This window comes from Chrysochloris asiatica, unplaced genomic scaffold (assembly GCF_000296735.1).
Source record: "Chrysochloris asiatica unplaced genomic scaffold, ChrAsi1.0 scaffold00156, whole genome shotgun sequence".
Taxonomy (NCBI): domain Eukaryota; kingdom Metazoa; phylum Chordata; class Mammalia; order Afrosoricida; family Chrysochloridae; genus Chrysochloris; species Chrysochloris asiatica.
In genome coordinates, this window is record NW_006408674.1 from 6,921,963 (window position 1) to 6,943,356 (window position 21,394).

Here is a 21,394-nt window from a genome sequence, read left to right on the forward strand (position 1 = left end):
CACGAACTGGAAAACGCCATACTTAGCCCCTCTAGATGTTAGAGTCTTCTAAAAAGTCAGTAACCACTGATATTTGATTGTCTATGAGTCGGAACCGACTCCACAGCATATAACAACAACAACAACAATTGTTTGATGTACACTTCTGAAAATGATTCCAAAGTTCTTCTTAAAAACTGAGATTAAGAAGGTGGTGGGGAGAAGGAAAAGTCCACAATACAGATTTGTAAGTCTCTTGATTCCATTACAGCCAAAATAGCATCTCTATTTAAAAACAATCTCCATGGTCTCAAAAGAAGGACAGTGAACAGTCAGATAACACTCACCCACGATATTTCCAGGCAGAAAAACAATGATGCTCATAATAATTGATCCAACCCAATACAGACCAATGGTTCTGTAACTCTCCCTGTAACAAAAATCTTGATTTAGTGCACTTGTCTTGGAATCTTATTAATAAAAGATGTTTTCCAATATTATTTCATGTTCTTACAAATAAAGTATATGAATCAAAACATAATGGCTCCTGGGCAAAAAATTAAACACAAGAATTCTGGTGATCAAACTTCAGCTCTATCTGCGATGTGCAAAAGAACAGACCTTCTTTTGTCCTTTTGAATCGGAAATCATCCTTGATACACTGAATTTAAAAAAACAAACAAAAGTACACTGTGATCATCACCACCAAAGAGATCCTGCAATCCTTGTGGTTGTGTGTGTATGTGTGTGAAGGGGTATTGTGGAGTTGGTTTCAACTCATAGCGACCCTGCGTAGGATATCCGAGGCTGTAAATATTTACGGGAGTAGAAAGTAGTAGTTCGAACTGCTGTTCTAAATTAATGTTGTTGTTATGTGCTGTGGAGTCAGTTCTGACTCATAGTGACTCTGTACAGGGTTTCCAAGGCTGCAAATCTTTACGGGAGCAGAAAGCCTCATCTTTCACCCATGAAACAGCTGGTAGTTTTGGACTGCCAACCCTGAGGTTAGCAGCCCAATTCGTATGTGTGGGTAATCAAATGTTTTACAGGGACGTTCCCTGAGGTCACAGACTTTTGGCCACAGTCCCAAGGGTGAAGATAATATAAGTGACAGATACCCCAGTGTCCTAAAGCAGGGGTGGAGAATGTCCAGCCCACGGGCCATATAAGGCCAGCAAAATCATTTGGTCTGACCCTGCCAAGGCAACCGCAGCTCCGGCCACCACCTTGCTGTTGTTATTGTTAAGTGCCATCAAATTGGTTCCAACTCTTAGCAACCCTGTATAGGTTTCTGAGGAGCAGCTGGTGGGTTTGAACCACCATCCGTGTGGTTCGCAGTCCACTGCTGAAGTTCAGCTATCACCTTGTTGATGTTGTTAAGTGCTGTTGAGTCGATTCCGATCCATAGCGACCCTGTATAGGGTTTCTGAGAAGCAGCTGGTGAGCTTAAATCACCGACTTTGCAGTTCAAACGGCTTTGCCGACTGGTGCATTAACCCACCATGCCACACCAGGACTCCAGCTATCACCTTGTTGTTAAGTGCCGTCGAGTCGATTCTGACCCATAGAGATCCTGTATAGAGTTTCCAAGGAGAACCTGGTGAGTTTGAACCACCAACCTTGCAGTTCAAACAACTTTGCAGAATGTTTGACTATATCTAGCAGGCTAATTTTTAAATTGATAATTTTGTATGGCCCGTGAATGATGGTATAAGTTTTGGCAGAATCAAGGTTCCACACCCCTGTTCCAAATCAATTGCTAGATGTTTGTTCCTAATCTTTTTAATATGCTGTGTTGTCCCAAAAATCCTTCAACAAATAACCCCAAGAGCTCAGCTCCACCCTATATAAGAGGCTGTGAAAACTTCAAAGCAAGATTCTCTGAAGGGAACCACTGTAAAAGAAAAAAATTCTATGTGCTTCTTGCCACTTCCACCCTCAAGACAATCGAGTGACCCCAAGAGGCCATTCACAGTGACTGGGGCTGTCAGCAGGAGGACAGACAAGAATCTTCCTCCTCAGGGGGAGGAGGCGGAAGAACAAGGTAGACAGGGGAACACTGACACAGGTTTGCATGGCATAAGTGGGACAGAGGTAAATAGTGATATATGCTCAACCTTGGAACAACAGGGCTCTGGGATACAGGGATCAAGGCATAGTCTGAAGAAGGGAAATGATGTTAAGATGCTTGACTGTCTTATGAACACTGGTTTCCCTTGCCTTCTATTGTAAAATACACACTTGACACTTGAGTGGGATAGAAAGGAATGTCGGGAAACATGAATACAGAAAGTTTGTAAGCCCATCTTCAGCCTATAACTAATTGGAATATCTAAAAGGGGTTCTAGAACTTGCCCAGTGAAATAGACCTCTTGTGGAGTCTTTGCAGTATATAAGACCTTAGGTGGAATCCTGAGCCCCATCCAGAACCTTCTGAGGTGGGACATTCCCACTAGAAAGGACAAGCAGACCAGCCTAGAACAGCTAGAGCAACAGAAGATACATCTTCAAAGGAAAATCACCAGGAAAAAAAACAAAACAAAAATGGCAATATGACTGACTACTACAAGAATAAGCAAGCTGTTCGCTGGGAAGCCATCAAGGCAATCAAGTCCCTTCAGGACCATCCTCTAAGACTGAAACTCAAAAGGAACACATGAGCAGGCATGTAATCTTGCTTGCCACCACGTTGGTGAGTGGAAGAGGGGGAAAGGCAGCAATGAAGAAATGGGCCGAGTTCAACCACAGTCCACTGACTCCCATTGATTTGGAGATGAGAGACAGAAGAGGAAGGGCTGGTTGGTTCAAAGTGTGGTGAGACCTGGGGACACCTAAGCCCATGGACAAGGACACAGCCACAGAGGGCTAGAGCTAAGAGTGAAACATCCAATTGACAAGAAGTGAGCGCAGACACATAAGAACACTAAAAGATGCCTATAGTAACTAACTATATGACCTAGCCCTGATGGCTTGATTATCAGAACTTGACTAGAGGGAGATAAGAAAAGAAAATTTTTTTTATAAAGGAAAAGAGGGTAAATTGCTACAATTTGATGAACTTGACCTATACTCATGGATGTAGTAGCTCAAAATACCAACAGCGAGGGAAAGTGTCTTCACATCAAGTATCGATGCTCTCCCCTCTGTATACACAGTAGATAGGGATGGGCAACTTTGACATCAGCTACCTAAAATGAGGGGCGATAAAGGCACAAAGTGACTGGCTTACAAGGTTTCAAGAGGGAGTTTAGTTTAAGAGTGTGTGGGGGAAGAAAGAGTCCCCACTGAATAGTTTTCCTCTTACCTAAATGGGTCTGGTGAAAAGAGATGGGGATAAGATTCATATGATTCAATAGTGAGTAATTGTTATCATTACTAATTGCAACAGTCACAATTGTAAAGGTGGAAGTTTTGTAACAAAAATAGGGGAGTGGTTAATCTTACAGTCCAGAAACAGAGGACCCTAAGACTATCAAGGAAGAAGAGCACAAGCAAAATGCGGGACCCTATCCAGAGAAGCAGCGACACCAGAGATGGAGGCAGAGAGAGAGAGAGCAGTGTCTCATGGAAAGAGAGGGATTGGGTGCTGGTGGCCAGGAGGCAGGCTTGCAGAATATGCCCTTTGGTTGTTGAAATTATTATATATTCCTGAGTGTTTTTGTGTTCATCTCCCCACCCCACCCACCAAAAAAGAAAGAAAACCAGTGGGAATGGAAGCAAATACTGTTGAATGATGATGCACAGGAGATCGTAATCACTGCAATAAAACGAAGGTGTAAAGCTGATGTTCTCCTGTGTAAACTCTCTCTCAGTTTACAATGTTAAAAAAAAAGGAAGAATCTTCTTGGTCAGCTGGGTGCTAACTTACCTGCAGAAACACTGTGACCCACTCCTGTCTGCCTCCAACCAGACCTCCAGCAGTTTCTCCCAGAGCTTGGGAAGATTCAAGATAAAGGCTGGAGCCGAGAAAAGTCCACACATTGCTTGGAGCTACCTGAGTGCATGGTGAGGATAGGGGGGTTGATGGTTGGCTGGTTAAACTGCATTTCACCACTGTAAGGGAGAAGAGAGGCACCCTAGTGGTGTGGTGGTGAAGAACTTGGCTGTTGACTGTGGTCCGTGGTTTGAGCCCACCAATGGCAGTAAGTCTGCTTCCATAGAGATCTACAGCCTTGGAAACCCTATGGAGCATATCTACATGTCAGAATCAACTCAACGGCAGTGGGTTTGGTCTAGCTCTCAGAGATGAGACAAGAATGTGTGACTTTCTCTCAGCAAGAACCTAGTGGATGCCTAGGAAAGTAGCTGGGCTTGAGCAGTGTTAAAAGGGTCCCTCCCTAAAGGGCATCCCTTCTGGGTGATGGAGGCCCCAGCAAAAAGAAGATGTGGCTGTACCACCATGCCAATGCAGCCAGCAAAATGACTGTTCACTGCAGGGACTGATACAGTGCAGCGGTCCCTGAGGTAGGGCTCTCCAAAGAACCCACACATGTGCCCCAGGAAACAAGAGCTGGTTTATCACGATAGAGGAGTACCACTTGCTAAAAAAAAACAATAGCAAGTGTCACATAAGACTTTGTGCTTCTGATCCCATGTCCCCTCAAGGAACCAGCGGCAAGGCAAGTTGAGGACTGAAAATAGAACCGGAAATAAAAGGACAGATCCTTACTTTAGTCTCACGGTTAGGTCTGAGCTGGGGGGAAAGAAAAACGCTTTGAACTGAAACAAGATGTAAGTTTTGACTTAGAACATGCAGGGCTTGTTAATATCTGAAAGTTGACACAGAAACCAGTTGCCATCAAGTCAATTCCGAATCATGGTGACCCCGTGAGTGCACAGGACTCAAAGCTATGACCTATCAGAAGCCTTTTTTCTGAGGTTCCTCTGGGTGGGTTTGAACCACCGACCTTTTGACTAGAAGTTGAGCACTTAGCCATTTTGTATCATCCAGGGACTCCTATTGCTCTTACAAGAGAGCATCAGCAGCAAGCTAAGGGGTCTGTCTGCCAGAGCCATCCTCCTGACAAGGTAGTAATCCAATGGAGAATGTTTAAAGGCAGTGAGGGGAGGAAAATAAGGCCCTTCGAGGTAGCACCCATCAAATGTGCATCCATACCTGCATATTTTCTTGTTCATGTATTTGCTTCTACAGGTGCATTTTCCTTACATACCCGCTTGCCGGTTGCCATGGCGGCAAGGCGCACACACAAGAGGTGAACTGACTTACTCCCACGCTATGGCAGCCACCATCACCAGGTACATCAGGTAGTGAGCTGACCCATCCCAGTAGCAGATCATGTGCCCGTATGCAGTGTTCAGATACGGCTCTGCCTAGAGAGAGCAGGAAGAATAAGGCTGCTTAAATAGGACTCTGGTATTTCAAAATAGAGCAACAGGTCTGAGCTGCAAGAGAAACAGAGCGGTACAACTTGCCTGTGCTCATTGGTTATAAGACGAAACTCTTCTTTATCAGATAAAAGTGACAAATTGGTAGGAACGTGAAGACAGGACTTTCTCCGTTAGTCAGTCATAGCGTCTCTCAGGAGAGAACCCAGGAGGTAACACCTGGCTGATGGGCCTGCACTGAACCAGCACAGGTTTGGATCATGACAGGAAGGTAGATGGTACTACAGGAAGTCCTGCGTGCTATAGCAAACTCCAGGACCAAGCTATGACTAAAGGGTTGCTTGGTCATGGCTGGAGGGGAAGGCAGGGAAGACCAGGAGTCTGAGCCACTGGGCAGCCACACTGGCTGGCTGAGCTGGGGCTGAGGCAGGAACTCATTCCTCACAGACAGACATCCCACAGAATAGACCACACTGAACTCAGAGCTTCATACCCAGCTCTTCCTAGAGGAGCCCTAAGGCATACACACACGGTTTACTCTACAGAAGGAGGAAACAGAGGCTCTAAGAGGTTACAGGATGAGTTCAAAATTGGTGGGAAAATTCCATCATCTTTTCATTCCAGTTTTCCACAAACTTTTGGAAGCCCCTTGGAATCTAGCAGAGAGTGTTTAACTGCAGGGGAAAGTCAGACATTCAGCTGCCAAGGGCAGCCACGCTTCTCCTGAGGAGTTTTAAGTTCTATGAATACGAGATTATACAAGGAGTGACATCTTCCTTTTCCCAGTAGCTCTAGGCAGGGGTTGAGGCTCTCAAATCATTTAGTCTGGCCCTGCCAAGGCAACCGCAGTTCCAGCCATCAACATCATTGTTGTTGTTAAGTGCTGTCGAGTTGGTTCCAACACATAGTGACCCTGTATAGGGTTTCTGAGGAGTGACTGCTGAGTTTGAACCACCAACCTTGCAGTTCAAAACAACCTTGAGGTCGAGTGCTTATCCTATGACGCCACACCAGAACTCCTTGACCAAATATGGTGGTGGTTTTTAAGTTGAGAATTCTATATGGCCAAAGAATGATGTTAGCAATTTTGGCTAAAAAAAGGTTCCCCACCCCTACTCTAAGGAACTCTGGTAGCATAGTGGTTACGAATCGGGCTGCTAACTTCAAGTTCAGCAGTTCAAAACTACCAGTTGTTCCACAGGAGAAAGATGAGGCTTTATGTTCCTGTAAAGATTTGCAGCCTCAGAAACCCCGTGCAAGGTTGCTATGACTCAGAACTGACTCCCTGATACTTAACAACAACAACAACAACTCCTACTCTAGAGAGTCACTTGCAAGTGCATGTCCCTCAGTAGGTGTGGTGGGTGTGCCAGTGTGGTGGGTGTGCTGGTGTGGCTGGTGTGGCAGGTGTTGGTAATGTCATTCTACTTCCTTGTCTTCCTCTCTGCCCTGTCTTCATCCTCTGGCTTATTTCACCCAGCTCCTTAAACTGCCTTAAGCCCTTTCTACAAAAAGGAAGTGTGAGGCTCAACCATCTAGCAGATGTCAACCAGTCCTGGGGTGAGGCTTTGAATCTTCCTGATCCCCTGGGACATGCAAGCTGTGCTTCTCCACTGTGCTCTGCTTGCTTTTATTAGTTGCTATCCAATCAATTCTGATGCCTAACGTCCCTACCAGCTGGAGAACTATCCCATAGGGTCCCGAAGGCTGTGATGGAGGCACAGAAGCTTAAGCATTTGGCTACTAAACTGCAGGGTCAGCAGTTCAAACCCACTAGTTGCTCTGAGGGAGAACCATGAGGCTGTCCATTCCCATAAAGATTAGCAGTCTCAGAAACCCTAAGGAGTAGTTGCATTCTGCCCTACAGGGTCACTGTAAATCAGAAACAGTTCTAAGGCAGGGGCTGGGGATCTTGACGGAAGCACACAGCCATACCTTTCTCCCATGGAGGGGCTGGCCGTTTGAAACCTCTGACTTTTCAGTTAGCAGCCAAGTGCTTAGGCTCTGTGCCACTGGGGCTCCTTGCTCTGACTGGTCAGTGTGGTTGCTGTTAAGTGCCACAGAGTCAGTTCCAACTCTGAGCGACCCTGTACAGGGTTTCCGAGGAGTGGCTGGTGAGTTTGTACCGACCTTGTGGTTCAAACTGACCTTGCAGTCCAGTGCTTGTCCTACAGCCCCACACCAGGTTTGTTGTTGTCAAGTGCCATCAAGTCAGTTCTGACTCATAGTGACCCTGTATAGGGTTCCCAAGGAGCAGCTGGTGAGCTTGAACTGCCAACCTTGCAGTCCAGTGCATTAACTCACAGTGCCACACCAGGTAAGACTTCCCAATTTCACGGCTTTCAGACTCATTCCGGCTCTAGCTTCACCTCTGCTGGTTTCCTGCTCACTTCAGCTCCCCTGTATTCATCCGCTTCTCCCCTCAACCAGCCTCCCATCTGGGTTCTATCAATGACAGTATGACTCAGCTTACCCAGGCTCAGTTCCTCAGGGTCCTGGTTCGTTCCTCCATCTCCTAAGCAGTTTCTCTATATATATAATGTCACCAGGATAGCCTCCCTCTTTGTGCCCTTCACGGCTCCAGTTCAAGCCCACACTGGACCACAGCTATTGCAAACTGGTCCCCTCCCTGTGTATTCTCTTTCCATCACACTTTTGCCATCTGATGAATAGTCATGAAGCCTGCTCAGAAACCTCCCAAAGCTTGTGGCTGCCTGCAGGCTCAAGTGCCATCTTCTAGATCTAACAGCTGGGTCCCCAGAGCTTAGCCCTGCAGACCTCTATACCCCACTCCTCTTCTCATGCCCCTTCTGCCCCATCCTGCCCCTGCTCACCAGCTCAGCCTCTGGACCTTCTCAGCAGTCTCACATCCAAGTCCGGAAGCCCTGCCCTCTGGGGTTTCCTTCTGCTTCTCTGCTTACTCCCTCATAGTCCACTTCAGAGGGATTTCTCTCTCTCCCAGTAGCTACAGGCTCCAAAGTTCCAACATAGGCCTCCTTTCTCTCAAGCTCCTCCTCTCTCAGGCCTGTAGGTACCAACTGGGCTCAGATGGTCCCCAAGTCTCTGCTCAGATCTTGCCGAGTCCTGCTAAGCTGGGACATCTGCCAGGATGTCCCTCGAGCACCTATACCCCAAAATGTCCTTGTAGACCTTGCATTATTCAGGCAAGCAGCAGGGAATGCTAGTTCTCATTCCAAGCTTTCACCCAAGCTGTCCCTTCTCCTTGGAATGCCCTTCAACTGCCTAGTCTCTCTGGAAGATGATCCATTTCATCCACAGTCACTGCCATTAAAAACCAGTGTTAGAGCGGTGTCCCCACCTGAATGAGACCCACCCCTACAGCTCCCAGAAGTAACTGGGCTGGCCCACCTCCGTGGACTTCAGCACCTATATGAGCCCCCATCTCGGCTGCGGTGTGATCAGACACCAGCATTGAATCCCCCTGTCCCATCAGGAGCCCAAGTCTGTGGGATGAACTCTGTCTCTCCTCCCTTTCTGGTGTCTTCACACCAGCGTTCTTCCAAATTCCAAACTGGGAATCAGGAAGTCATCTTGGATTTTACTTCCCTGTCACCTCAACTTGTCCCCAAGTCCTGCTCATTCCAGTCACTCAGATTCTCTAAAAGCCATAATCCTCTCTGGTTCCCAGGCACCACCCCATTTCAGGTTCTAGTGTCCTCCTTGGCTCCCCACAAAACTCCTGACCTGTGTCCCAGCTCGTGGCGTTCACCCTTCCCTTCAAACCATCCTTCCCAGAGCTGATGCACTGTTCGGATTTAAAGTCTTCCCTCACATGTGTATACAAAGCTCCCTGGTACCACAAACACAGATAAAGACACACTTTCAGCTCTGCTCTTACTGATGAGCAAGTCAATGAAGCTCTCTGGGGATAGATTTTCCTTCCATAAAACAAGAAAACAGGATGAGCTTTGTCAAATGCCATGTAGCTCATGTGCTACGATTTGGTGTGTGTGTGTGGGCAGGGCTGGGGAGTGGGGGGCAGGCGGGAAACGTTGATCATCACAATCTAAGGGCTTCATTCAGTACCTTAGTCTTTTATCAAGCTAAGACTGGCTTAGACTTTCTGAGGTAGAAATGTGTTTACAACCTTGTTAGCTGCCATCAAGTCAGTTCTGACTCCTGGAGCCCCCGTGTGTGCAGGGTAGAGCTCTTTCATAGGGTTTTCAAGGCTGCGACTTTTCAGAAGCAGATCGCAGGACGTGTATTGCAGTGCACCTCTGAGTGGGCTCAAACCACCAACCCTTCGCCTTGAAGTCACGCCCTTGATCATGTGTGCCACCCAGAGACTCTTCATGCTCATAAAGTGTTGCTGTTATTGGCTGTGTAGTTGATTCTGACATATTCATAATTGTTGTTGTAAGTGCCATCAAGTCCGTTCCCACTCATAGCGACCCCGTATAGGGTTTCTGAGGAGCAGCTGGTGAGTTTGAGCTGCTGACCTTGTGGTTAGCAGTCCAGTGCTGATCCTACAACTCCAGGGCTCCAGACACTAAATTCATTGAATGCACCTCACTCATATTAAGGGCAAGTAAAAGGGAAAGGTGGCCATCTGCTGACAGGGAAGGAGAGAAGAGTTCTAAAGGCTGATGTGGAAGGGGACTGGCCCATGATCAGATCTTAGTCTTTGGCGTCATTTTCCATGCAAATAAACAGTCCAGGTCTATTGCAGTAAATGAAATTCTGTGCATCATACCAGCTTACATTAAATTAGAACATTTCTGTCTCTGAGCAGAATGGCTTGGACTCCTGAGCCTTTGGGTTAAGGGTCCGAATCACCAAGAGTCCCGTACCTCTCTCAAGTAGTGCATCATGAAGCTGTCAATGATTCCATCTTGTTCCAGGCCCACGATGAGGTTCACCACACTGGTAAATCCAAAGACGGCATACACTAGAGCAAAGAAAGCAGCGGCTGAAGAAGCTGTAGCTCAATAATTACAGAGGGCTTGGCATTAGCCAATACTAATGGATTTCTTTTCAGTGGTTTCCAGAATATAGCTCCTGCAAATCCAAACAACACTCGGTCCGTGTTCACAAATTTCCCCAGTTAGGGCACACCCATTACCGGGACAGAGATCCCCACGAGTCAGAGTCGACTTGATGACTCCTATCCTTCACGCCTGTCTCAAATGGCTCCCAGAACCCAACTTGCCTCCCACCTGAGGGGCCCAGGAAACAGAGAGGTGACCACCAGGTTTAAAGTAATGACTGAAGCCAGCTGCTGTTGCATGGACTCTGAGTCAGAGTGACCGTACGTGTGCTCCACAGAGGTTTTCAATGGCTGATGGTGTATATGACAAGGACTTTCTTTCAAAGTGTCTCTGGCTGAGCTGGAACCTCCAACCTTGTGGTTACTAGTTAAGCACATTAACCATTTGCACCACCCAGGGACTCCTAAAATAACAACTTAGATAAAGTAATTCACTCAACCACTACTAAGCAGGCCAATTCCAGTTTGCCCCATTCCATACTGAAGATCGTCAAGACTGACCATTAGCTGACTGATGCATTAGCTGACTGATAAATGGCTCTTTTAGGAGCTCTGGTAGCGTAGGGGTTAGGAATCGGGCTGCGAGCCGCAAGGTCAGCAGTTCGTAACTACCAGCGGTTCCGCGGGAGAAAGATGAGGCTTTCTGCTCCCGTAAAGATTTACAGCCTCGGAAACCCTGTGCAGGGTCGCTATGAGTCAGAACTGACTCCACGGCACATAACAACAACAACAATGGCTCTTTTAAAAGGGCCAGTTGGGCAGGAAGGTAAGAGAAGACTAACACATGAAGGTACAATGGATAAGGAAGCAAAGCAGTAGCATCCTAGGAAATCTTATTATAGAATCTCTGAAACAGACCTAAAACCCTACCAACCAATATCTTAACTAGTGGTCCATCAAATCTGTCATGAGAGCTGCATTTCAAGTTGTAACAAATCAGTGCCTTGGGCATCATGATAGGCTTCTTGTCGTGAAGTGCTGTCGAACTGGTTTCAACTCATAGCGACCCTGGATGGAGCTTCTGAAGAGTGGCTTGTGAGTTTGAACTGCCAACCTTGTGGTTCAAATGACCTTGCGGTCCAGTGATAGAACACCACACCAGGACTCTGTGATAGATGGTCAGTAGAAAAATGTGATGATGTAAGAAAAGCTGTGGGGAAGGTTATTTCAAAGAGAGGAAAGTTGGCCTTGCCTCGAGTCTCAAGCCAGGAGTTTGGTATTTACATTTTCCCCTGATGGAGTGAGAGCCGAGACTAGCCTGCCTTTCCTGCATCTGCACAGAGGCCTCTGGCCCAGTTCTCTCAGACAGTCACTTTCTGACACTGCATTTTTCAGAATCCTCCCAGGTGATTTAGTCGTCACAGGTACCCCAGAAAAGGAAGTGCTGAACATTGGGTTGTTCTACTGACGATCTTCTGATGCTGTGAGACCCCGTGTGAGAAATGGCAAAGGCAGTCTCTGTTCTCTAGAGGACAAGGCCTGATCCTGATACTGCAGTGGGATCAGACACAAATACTAAATTCACTGAAAGTTCCACACTTATATTAAAGGAGCCCTAGCAGTGATGGATTAGCAAAGTGGCAGCATCCATGGGCTCAAGTGTGGCAACAATTGTGAGGTTGGCCCAGGATTGGGCAGTGTTTCATTCTGCTGTGCATAGGGTCACTATGAGTTGGTACTGACTCGATGGCACCTAACAACAACAACAAGTGGTGATGTGGGTTAGGAACTGGACTGCTAACTGAAATATCAGTGATTCAAACCTATCAGCAATTCCTAGTGAGGAAGAGGAGGCTGTCTGTTTCCATAGTTTTATAGCCTTAGAAACCCTCTAGAGGGTCTCGATGAGTCCAGATCTACTCGATAGCGGTGGGTCTTTGAGTTTTGGGTCATTTATATTAAGTGCCCATGAAGTGGAACACAGGCAGGGATGTGGGCACAAGAGAGGGAGTTCCAGGCTTGGAGGAGTTGGGGAAGACATCAGAGTGCAGGTAAGTGTGGGCTCCATGAAATGGGGAGTTCCTGGGTGGTTCAAATGATTAACGTACTCAGTTGCTCACCAAAGGTTGGAGGTTCAAGTCCTCCCACAGGTGCTTTGGAAGAAAGACTTGGCAATCAATCTATTTCTGAAAAATTATCCATTGACAACCCTATAAAGCCACAAGAACACCCAAACTTGCAGACAGTACCCATTTGACCCAGCCTCAATGGCTTGATAATCAGAACTCGACTAGAGGAAGATTACAAAAATTTAAAAAAAAAACACAACGCATTTTTTTTGGATAAAAGAAACGAGGGGAGATTGCTACAATTTGATGAACTTGACTTATACTCATGGAGGTAGTAATTCTAAATACCAGCAAAGAGGGAAGAAGTCATCACATCAAGTATCAATGCTAGCCCCTCTGTATTCAGGGTATATAGGAACGGGCAACTTAGACATCAGCTACCTAAAATGAGGGGGAGCTAAAGGCACGAAGTGACTGGCTTACAAGGTTTCAAGACGGAGTTTAGTTTAAGAGTGTGTGTGGGAAGAAAGAGTCCCCACTGAATAATTTTCATCTTGTCTAGATGGGTCTCGTGAAAAGAGATGGGGATAAGATTCTTATGATTCAATAGTGAGTAATTGTTATCATGACTAATTGCGACTGTCACAATTATAAAGGTGGAAGTTTTGTAACAAAAACAGGGGAGTAGTTAATCTTACAGTCCAGAAACAGGAATCTAGGACCATCAAGGGAGAAGAATACAAGCAGAATGTGGGACCTTATCCAGAGAAGCAGCTACACCAGAGACGAAGGCAGAGATGGGGACTTGGAGAAAGGGAGCAGCTGAGGACTCTAGATTCATGGGAAGAGAGGGAATGAGAGCTGGCAGCCAGGAGGCAGACTTGCAGAATGTGCCCTTTGGTGGTGTAAATTATTATATATGCCTGAGTGTTTAAAAAAAATAAAGAGCTAAAGTGAATAGAGAGAAATACTGTTATCTGATGGTAAATGGAGGGGATTACAATCATTGTAATGAAACAGGTTGTATGATTTGTTGAATGTAAAACTGACTATCTGCCCTGTAAACTTTCACTCAATTCACAATAAAAACTTAAAAAAACAAAAACCTATAAAGCATAGTTGTACTCTGACACCATGAAGTGGAGTCAACTTGATGGCATCTGGTGGTGGCCACTCACTGGAGAGGAAGAGGAGGGACAGACAGCAGCAGGACACTAGTCTCGAAAGACAGGCAGGGTGAGATCAAAAGCACGTCAGGAGTCAGGAAGGTCAGGTGAAAGGGCTTGGGCTTTGAAGCCAGGGAGGTCTGGCTCATCCACTGCCTGACTGTAAAACCCTTGGCAAGCTATATAATTTCTCTAAGCTTTAGAGTTTTTTTTATTGTGTGTTGAGAGAAATTACTCATAAACTCATCACTGTTAAGTTTATTCTAACTCATCTAACACCATTTGTGTCAGGGTAGAACTGCACCATCGGGTTTCCTGGTTGTCACCTCTGGAAGCAGATTACTAACTAGGCTTTTTTTCCAAGGTGCCTCTAGGTGGGTACAAAACAACCAAACGTTCAATGATACCGCCCAGGAACCTGGTTGTTGGTTGCCATCATAAATAAGATTCTAACACATGGCAACTAATACAATTCTTTCCTCCCCACCTTTGCCACGTTCCACTGCAGATTGAGAATACTTCCTGAGTCACTGATGATGGGCTGAGTCACATGACTAGCTTTGGCCAACAGAATGTGAGTGAGTGATAGTGGGTCAGCTCCAAGCTTTAAGCGTCATCACTTTTCGTCCACTAGTCCCTCTTGTGCCTTTTTGAGGAGCTGCTGGCCTGAAACAAAGAAGCTGTAACCACCTGAAGACCCACAAACCAGAAAAATAAATGTTTGCCTTTGCAGGGCATTGAGATTTGAAGAGTGTTTGTTACTCAGCATTATCAAAGTAGATGCAATACAAATAAAATACACAGCAAAGCGCCCGGCTCAAAAAATGTTCAAAGACTCATGAAAGCTTTTTGAAAGCAGCATGGCACAATGGAAAAAGCATACATACTCTTGGGGGTCAAACAAGGACATGCTCACTAGGTATGGCACCTAGGCCATGCCTCAAAGAGCTCTGAGCTGGCATTTTCATTGGTAAACCAATTAACCAATAGCTGTCAAATTGATTCCAATTCACAGTGACCCCAAGTGCTCCACTGGACTTTCAATGGCTGGTTTTTCAGAAGTAGTTCTCTAGGTCTTTCTTTCAAGGCACATCTGTGTGGACTTGAACCCAAAACCTTGTGGCTAGCAGTCAACCATGTTAACCATTTGCACAACCCAGGGACAACTTCAGCTCTTTTGTTGTTGTTGTTGTTAAGTGCCACTGAGTCAGTTCCAGCTCACAGGAACCCCATATAGGGTTTCTGAGGAGCAGCTGGTGAGTTTGAACTACCAACCTAGTGATTCAAACCGACCTTGCAGTCCACTGTTTATTCTACAGCACCACACCAGGCTTCTTCACCTCTAGATTGAGGAATATTTGCTGTGTGAAGTAGATGCAATAATACTTCCAAAGTATGGAGTATTGTTTAACTTAATTCTCACAACAAACATCCCTTTATCTAGAGATGAAGAGTTCTGGTGTGCCACCAGAGGCTAAACACGTGACCTCAAGGTCACTTTAAACCTCAAGGTCTGTGGTTCAAACTCACCAGCTGCTCCTCAAAAACCTTAGGCCGGTCACTATGAGCCGGAACTGGCTTAATGTCATTTAACAACAACAACAAAGTACGTAGAGCCTTACCAGGCACAAATATGCCCCCTCGGCCCCGCGGTACATACCATAGAACAGAGGGTCCCGGGGCGCTTTTCTTTTGACGAGAACACGAGCCAGCAGGGCTACCAGAAGCAGGATGAGGGCAGCAACCCCTACAATTGTCCAGGAACTGTAACAACCAGAACAGGGATGTGGTCACTTATCAAAACAAACTGCTGGGGCCTGGAATTTCCTGACCATTGAATGCATTTGCTTCAAGCCCTGCCTCTCCCTGAGCCTGTAGTCCTCAAGCTGTGGTTAGTGACATTTATCGCTAGAACTTTGTCTGGGACTCCATGATTTTCAGAGACTGGAGCCACCAGACCCTCATTCTCTTTTGTTCCCAAACCTGTCTTACAGGCACAAACTGTGTGTCTAGAGTGCCCCTCTGCCCTACCTCACCCCCACCCCTAGGATGGCGTCTACTCTAGAAGCCCAACTTTCAATCCCCCGCCCCCACCCTACACATCTCCAGGCAGCTGACACGTCTAGCCATTGACTATGGAGCTGGCCCGGGTACCAGCCGGAAACCCCCAGACTGAGCTCCAGGAAAACACAGGAGGTATAACTGCACACACTTTCCAGGGAAACGGGAAGAAGGGGCCATATATCATGTGTATAACCGAATAGGTCAGAGGACAAGGCCAGGAAATCTTAGAAGGGAAGGAGTCAGAGCTAGAACTTAGGCCAGAATGAAGTCAGTCCAACACCTTACCCCCAGGGCCAGCACCCAACCCCAAACCTGGACATCCAAGGCAAAGCTAGGTCAGGCATACCCTGGGACTTTTTCTGGTGGAGGGGCAACACCGAGGCTGGAGGAGTTAACAAACTGGTGTAACAGTTCAGAGACCTAGATTCCAACACGCCATCATTGAGTAGTTGTATTCCCTCAGGAAAGTCAAATCATTTCATTCACCTGTTTATTAATTAATTGGAAAATTATACTGAAGAAAAAAAATTTATTGTGCACCTACGTATGCCAGGCAGGAACCCTGGTTACACAGTGGTTAAAGCGAAAGACTGGCAGATAGAACCCACCAGCCATGCCACAGGAGAAAGATGTGGCAGAGTCTGCTTCTGTAAACCCTATGGGGGCAATTCTATGATGTCCTATAGGGTCACTGTGAGTCAGAATTGACTCAATAGCAGTGGGGTTTGGATTGCATGTACCCAAAGAATGCTGTTGTTGTTGTTAAGTGCCTTCGAGTGGGTTCTGAAGCATAGCGAGTTTCTGAGGAGTGGCTGGTGAATTTGAACCACCGACCTTGCACTTCAAACTGACCTTGTGATCTAGTGCATTATCCCACAGCGCTACATCAGGACTCCTCTGTAAGAATAAGGATGACTGAGTCACTGTCCAGGCAATAGAGTAAAATAGGAGGTTTCTGGTGGTGCACATAAGTCGGTGGATGTTCCAGCTTCCTCTGTGGCATTGAGTGGAAGGAGCAGAGAAAGGATGAAGAAACCTATGTGGGTCAAAGGCCTGGTAGGTTGGAGCATTCTGTGAGATGCGCAGTGTGCGCTGTTGTTGTAAAATGCCACTGAGTCAGTTCCGACTCCTAGCAACCCTGTACAGGGGTTCCGAGGAGCAGCTGGTGGGTTTGAACTGCCCATCTCGTGGTTCACAGTCCAGTGCTTATCGGACAGTGCCACGCCAGGAATCCAGCATATGCCGGTAGGCATTTTAATGAAGGACAATCTGAGGCAGGTGTGGCCAAGAGATAGTCCCTGCTCATTCCTGACCTGAGCTCACAGCCAGTGTGAGCCTACAGCTGGTGCACTTCTGAAGGAAGAGCAGTGTAAATTGGTTCACAGTGTCCTCCCATGTTCTTTACCTCTAGGGGCGCAGGGGAGAAGAACAGAAACTGGAGCGCAGATCATCTCTGACCGCCAAGGGCAGGACCTGGGCAGATCTGGGAGAGCAGCTACAGGCTGCGAGGAAGTTGTTAGTCTTGGGGATGTATGTTTGTGTCCGGGGGTGGGGTGGGGGGGGGGGGTGCTTACTGATGCCCTTGTATCAACAGACACCTACTTAGAGGGGGCATGGGTGGGTGAGTATACGCTGTGTGAGTGTGTATGTATGTGTACCCAGCCCTTTCCTGGCCTCAACCGAATTTGGTTTTCCTTTCTTTCTTTTCAGTTGTTGTGTCTCCCCGGGCTTTCGTACAGGTCTAGTGAGATGGGCAGTACAACTCAACAAATTCAAATACAAATGTTCACTCTTCACAAGGCATTGTGCTGGGCAGAACAGACCATGGTGAGCTTTCACCTGGGCAGACGACTCAGAAGCCTGGTCACAGGGAGAGGTTACATTTGCTTGGAGGGAGGGTCTAGAAAGGAAGAGGAGACTTTTTGCTCTTGGCCATAAAGTCTAAGTGTGACTTCAATGGTCAGCAACAGGGAGGAAATGTGCCCAGTCAGAGGGAAAGTGTGAGCAAGACCAAGAGGCAAGGCAGTCTGAGTGTCCTAGGACCAGACTAGTGTGGAGTGGCTGAAGCACTCATCCGGTGGGATAGGGAGTGGGGCTGAGGCTGAAAAAGGGGTGAGGGAGGCGGGGCTGGGCCAGTAGCTCACACAGGATCCTTGTTGTTATTGTTGGGTGCCATTGAGTCGGTACTGACTCATAATGACCCTATGTACAACAACAGAGTGAAATACTGCCCACTGCTGCGCCATCTCATAACTGTACATTTGAGCCCATTGCTGTTGCCATGATGCCAATCCATGTAGTTGGGGGTCTTCCTATTTTTCTCTGACTCTAATGCACTGGGCTGCAAAGTTAGTTTGAACTGTGAAGCCAGCGGTTCAAGTCCACCAGCCACTCCTTGGAAACCCTAAACAGGATCACTATGGGTCAGAACTGACTCAATGGCACTTAACAACAACAACAATTCCACTTTACCCAATATGATATCCCTCTCCAGGGACTGGTCTCTCCTGACAATATGTCCAAAGTCTGAGAGACAAAGTCTGGTCATCCTGACTTACAAGGAGCATCCTAGCTGTGCTTTGTCCAACACAGACTGGTTTGTTCTTTTGGCAGGCCGTGGTATTTTTAGGATTCTCCTACAACACCATAACTCAAATGTATCAATTCGTATATAGTCTTCCTTATTCACTGTCCAGCTTTCACATGTATGTGATGTTACTGAAAATACCAGGCTCAGGTCAGGTGCACTGTAGTCCTCAAAGTGACATCTTTGCTCTTGAACACTTTAAAGAGGCCTTGTGCAGCAGATTTGTCTAATGCAATACATCCTTTGATTTCTTGACTGCTGCTTCCATGAGTGTTGATGGTTGATCTGAGCAAATGAAGTCTTTGACAACTTATATGGATGTTGTTAATTGGTGCAGTGGTGAGGATTTTTGTCTTCTTTACATTGAGGTGCAGCCCATACTGAAGGCTCTGATCTTAGATCTTCATCAGTATTTTAAGTCCTCTTTGCTCTCAGCAAGCAAGGTTGTATAATCTGCATATCAAAAGTTGTTCATGATTCTTCCTCTGATCCTGATGCCATGTTTTTCTTCATATAATCCAGCTTTTCAGATTATGTACTCAGCATACAGATTGAATAATTATGGTGAAAGAATACAGCCCTGATGCACACCTTTGCTCCTTTTAAACCATTCCGTGTTCCCTTGTTCGGAGATGGCAGTGCCTGAGATCATGGAAAGGAAGGAAAAGATTCAAAACCAGCTGGAAGCCTATGTAGGAATGGGATATTGGAAAGGAAGGAATGGAGAAAGAAGCGGGAGAAGCCCCTGGATTTTTAATGTGCCAACGGACAGGAAGAATGGCTGGAACCAATTCAATTCTTCCAAACACTGTAGGACTTGGCAACATGTTTGGTAACACACACAAACTCACTGCTATCAAGTCAATTTCAATTCATTAGAACCCTAGAGGACAGGATAGAACTACTCCATAGGGTGTCCAAAGCTGTAATCTTTACAGAAGCAAGCTGCCACATCTTTCTTCTACAGAGCACTTGGTGGTTCAAATCATCGGCCTTTAGGTTGACAGCTGAGTGCTGAGATACTGAAAGCTACCAGCAATACACAATTCAATCTATGTTCAGTAAATGCCACCGCCAGCTTCCCCAAACCTGAGAGTCATCCCCAAATCCTCTCTTTACTGTAATGCAATCCTTCAGGAAGTCCATCTCCCACATCCACCCACCTCCTCCCCCACCTCCAGCCCACTACTCACTACTCATGATTCTCCTGCCTGGAAGACGCTATCCCCCGGTCTTCTGGTGGGTGCCTCCTGCAGTTCAAGTGGTATGTCGTCTAAGAAGCCTTCCCTTCTTCATATCACCCGATTTCAGTGCATGTCATATCTGTCAATCTATTTGTTAGTGTCTGTCGCTCCCTACACATGCCTCCCAACTTTTTCTAGATTGTTCAAAGCTCCATCACTGGAACAGTAACACAGACACAGGAGAGACTCATACGGGTTGAACTGCCTATAGATACCACTGTAGGAATTCAGGGTCTCCCATCGACTATCTTCACAGACGTGTGACATGCAGCTGCCCTGGAAACAGCTTCTTTGAGGAGATGCACCCCAAGATGGGGTCAGACCAAGGGTAAAGTCTGTCCCTCCTAGTCAGTGTGGGTCCTGTCTGGATAAAGTCAGCAGCAAGTGGGGGCCACCACAAGGAAAGAGAAGGAAGTCGCCACCCTTGGTGTGAGCACTTAGCAGGCATGAAGAAGGGGGTTGTAACCTATGCACTGATGTAATTTCCTTAGGCCAACTGTTGAGGGCACCATAACAGGTTACTTCCTCCTCCCCAGACAGGGAGCACCAGAAAGCACAGCTTTCCTGCTGCCTTTACAAGCTTTCTGCTGCCTGGTGCACCATTGCTTAGTCCATGGTTACCCTCGGAAGCGTAGGAGGCAGATCTTTGAACCAAACCCGTTAGTTGCCTTATTCAGCCCCGTCTACTTCTATAGCATTGAAACTGCCCGCATCTCCTTCCAGTTCTCCTCCTATGGAAAGGCAGACACTCAGAAGCACTTCCCCATTCACAACATTATCTCATTGAATCCTTACAAATACGATCCAAATATAGACCATTTGGCAGCCCAGGCCAAACACATTAGTGCCAAAGTCAGGCCTAGGTCTTCTACATGGTGGCTTAGGACTGTTTCTGAAACTCCTTCCCTATAGTCTCTAGAATTAATAAGAATTGGTAAGTCTGTGTATGTCCATACATGGAAACGTTCGTGTGTCACCCAGAACGGAATGAACATGAAGCATAACCCAAGATAACATGACCCGATTTGGATCTCCCCCCACACCCGCCCCCACTCCGTCCAGAGGCTGCTCAAGGGCAGGAGACTTGACTTATTGACCTCTGTAACTCCAGATTCCTGCACAAAGCTAGCACTTGGCTCCTGAATCGAGCCCAATGTCACAGATGCCAGACTGGCAAAGACCCCAGCGCGTGCGACACCGGCAGCCTCAGGAGCCCCAGCCAACTGCTGCCCGATCCGAAAAGTTGCCGAGGCTCTTGCAGCACTGCGTCGACCCCCGCCGTGCCCACTCACTCACTCGCACTGAGCCGCCAGATGATTGAAGAAGTAGGTGACCGGGATGGCCGAGAGGGACAGCACAAAGACTCCGGTGGCCGCAGAGGCACTCATCGCCGCCGCGGGTTAGTCTTCACAGCATCCCGTCCCGGCGCCCTGCCCCAGCTTCCAGCGCACCCGCGCCCCTCGCCGACGCCCTTTGAGGCGCCCCCTGGCCGCGCGCCCCGCCCCCAGCAGCGCCCACTCTGCGCGTCCGCCCGTGACCGGCTTCCCTGGGCGCGCAGGGCCGCGGTGCAGTCCCCGCAGGCGCCCTCGCGGCGACAGCCCCCTAACCCGGGACAGGTGTCCCTTGTGGCTCGGGCTCTGCGGGAAGGCCGGCTGCGGTCCCCGGCCCTGGACACAGTGGAGAGCTTCCTAAAGAGGCGCAGGGCTGAGCTGAGGGTGGAGCCAGACTCGGGGGTGTCCGAACGCTAAGGGCCCCGCGAGATCATCCACGTGAGGAACTCGCAGTCCGGAGATGGGAAGAAGGGACAGGTGCTCCTCAAAAATGGACCCTTGATGCTAAAGCAGTCATCAGTTATGCGGGGTCCCTGTGCTAAACTCAGGCTGCTCAGTGGGTGAGCTGTTGTCCTTGGTCAAGTTACTTAACCTCTCTGAGTCTTTTCCTTCTCCGTGAAATGGAGATAATCCACATCCTAGTGTGATTATGGAATTCAC

General features: G+C 47.4%; 1 protein-coding gene across 4 annotated transcripts in view; it reads right to left on the bottom strand.

Annotated features, from left to right (window-relative positions):
* Positions 1–20,886, bottom strand: part of TM6SF1 (transmembrane 6 superfamily member 1) — a 36,311-nt gene extending 15,425 nt beyond the window's left edge. For 3 of the 4 annotated variants that reach the window (XM_006870929.1, XM_006870928.1, XM_006870930.1), the window contains exons 1-5: positions 20,700–20,886; positions 15,169–15,272; positions 10,137–10,234; positions 5,207–5,310; positions 327–409 (exon numbers count right to left, since the gene is read on the bottom strand). In XM_006870929.1, coding sequence (XP_006870991.1) covers positions 327–409; positions 5,207–5,310; positions 10,137–10,234; positions 15,169–15,272; positions 20,700–20,791 — 481 coding nt within the window. In that variant the 5' untranslated portion in view covers positions 20,792–20,886. The remainder of the gene's footprint in view (positions 1–326; positions 410–5,206; positions 5,311–10,136; positions 10,235–15,168; positions 15,273–20,699) is intronic. The other variant, XM_006870931.1, reaches the window with a different exon arrangement.
* Positions 20,887–21,394: the final 508 nt, after the last annotated feature.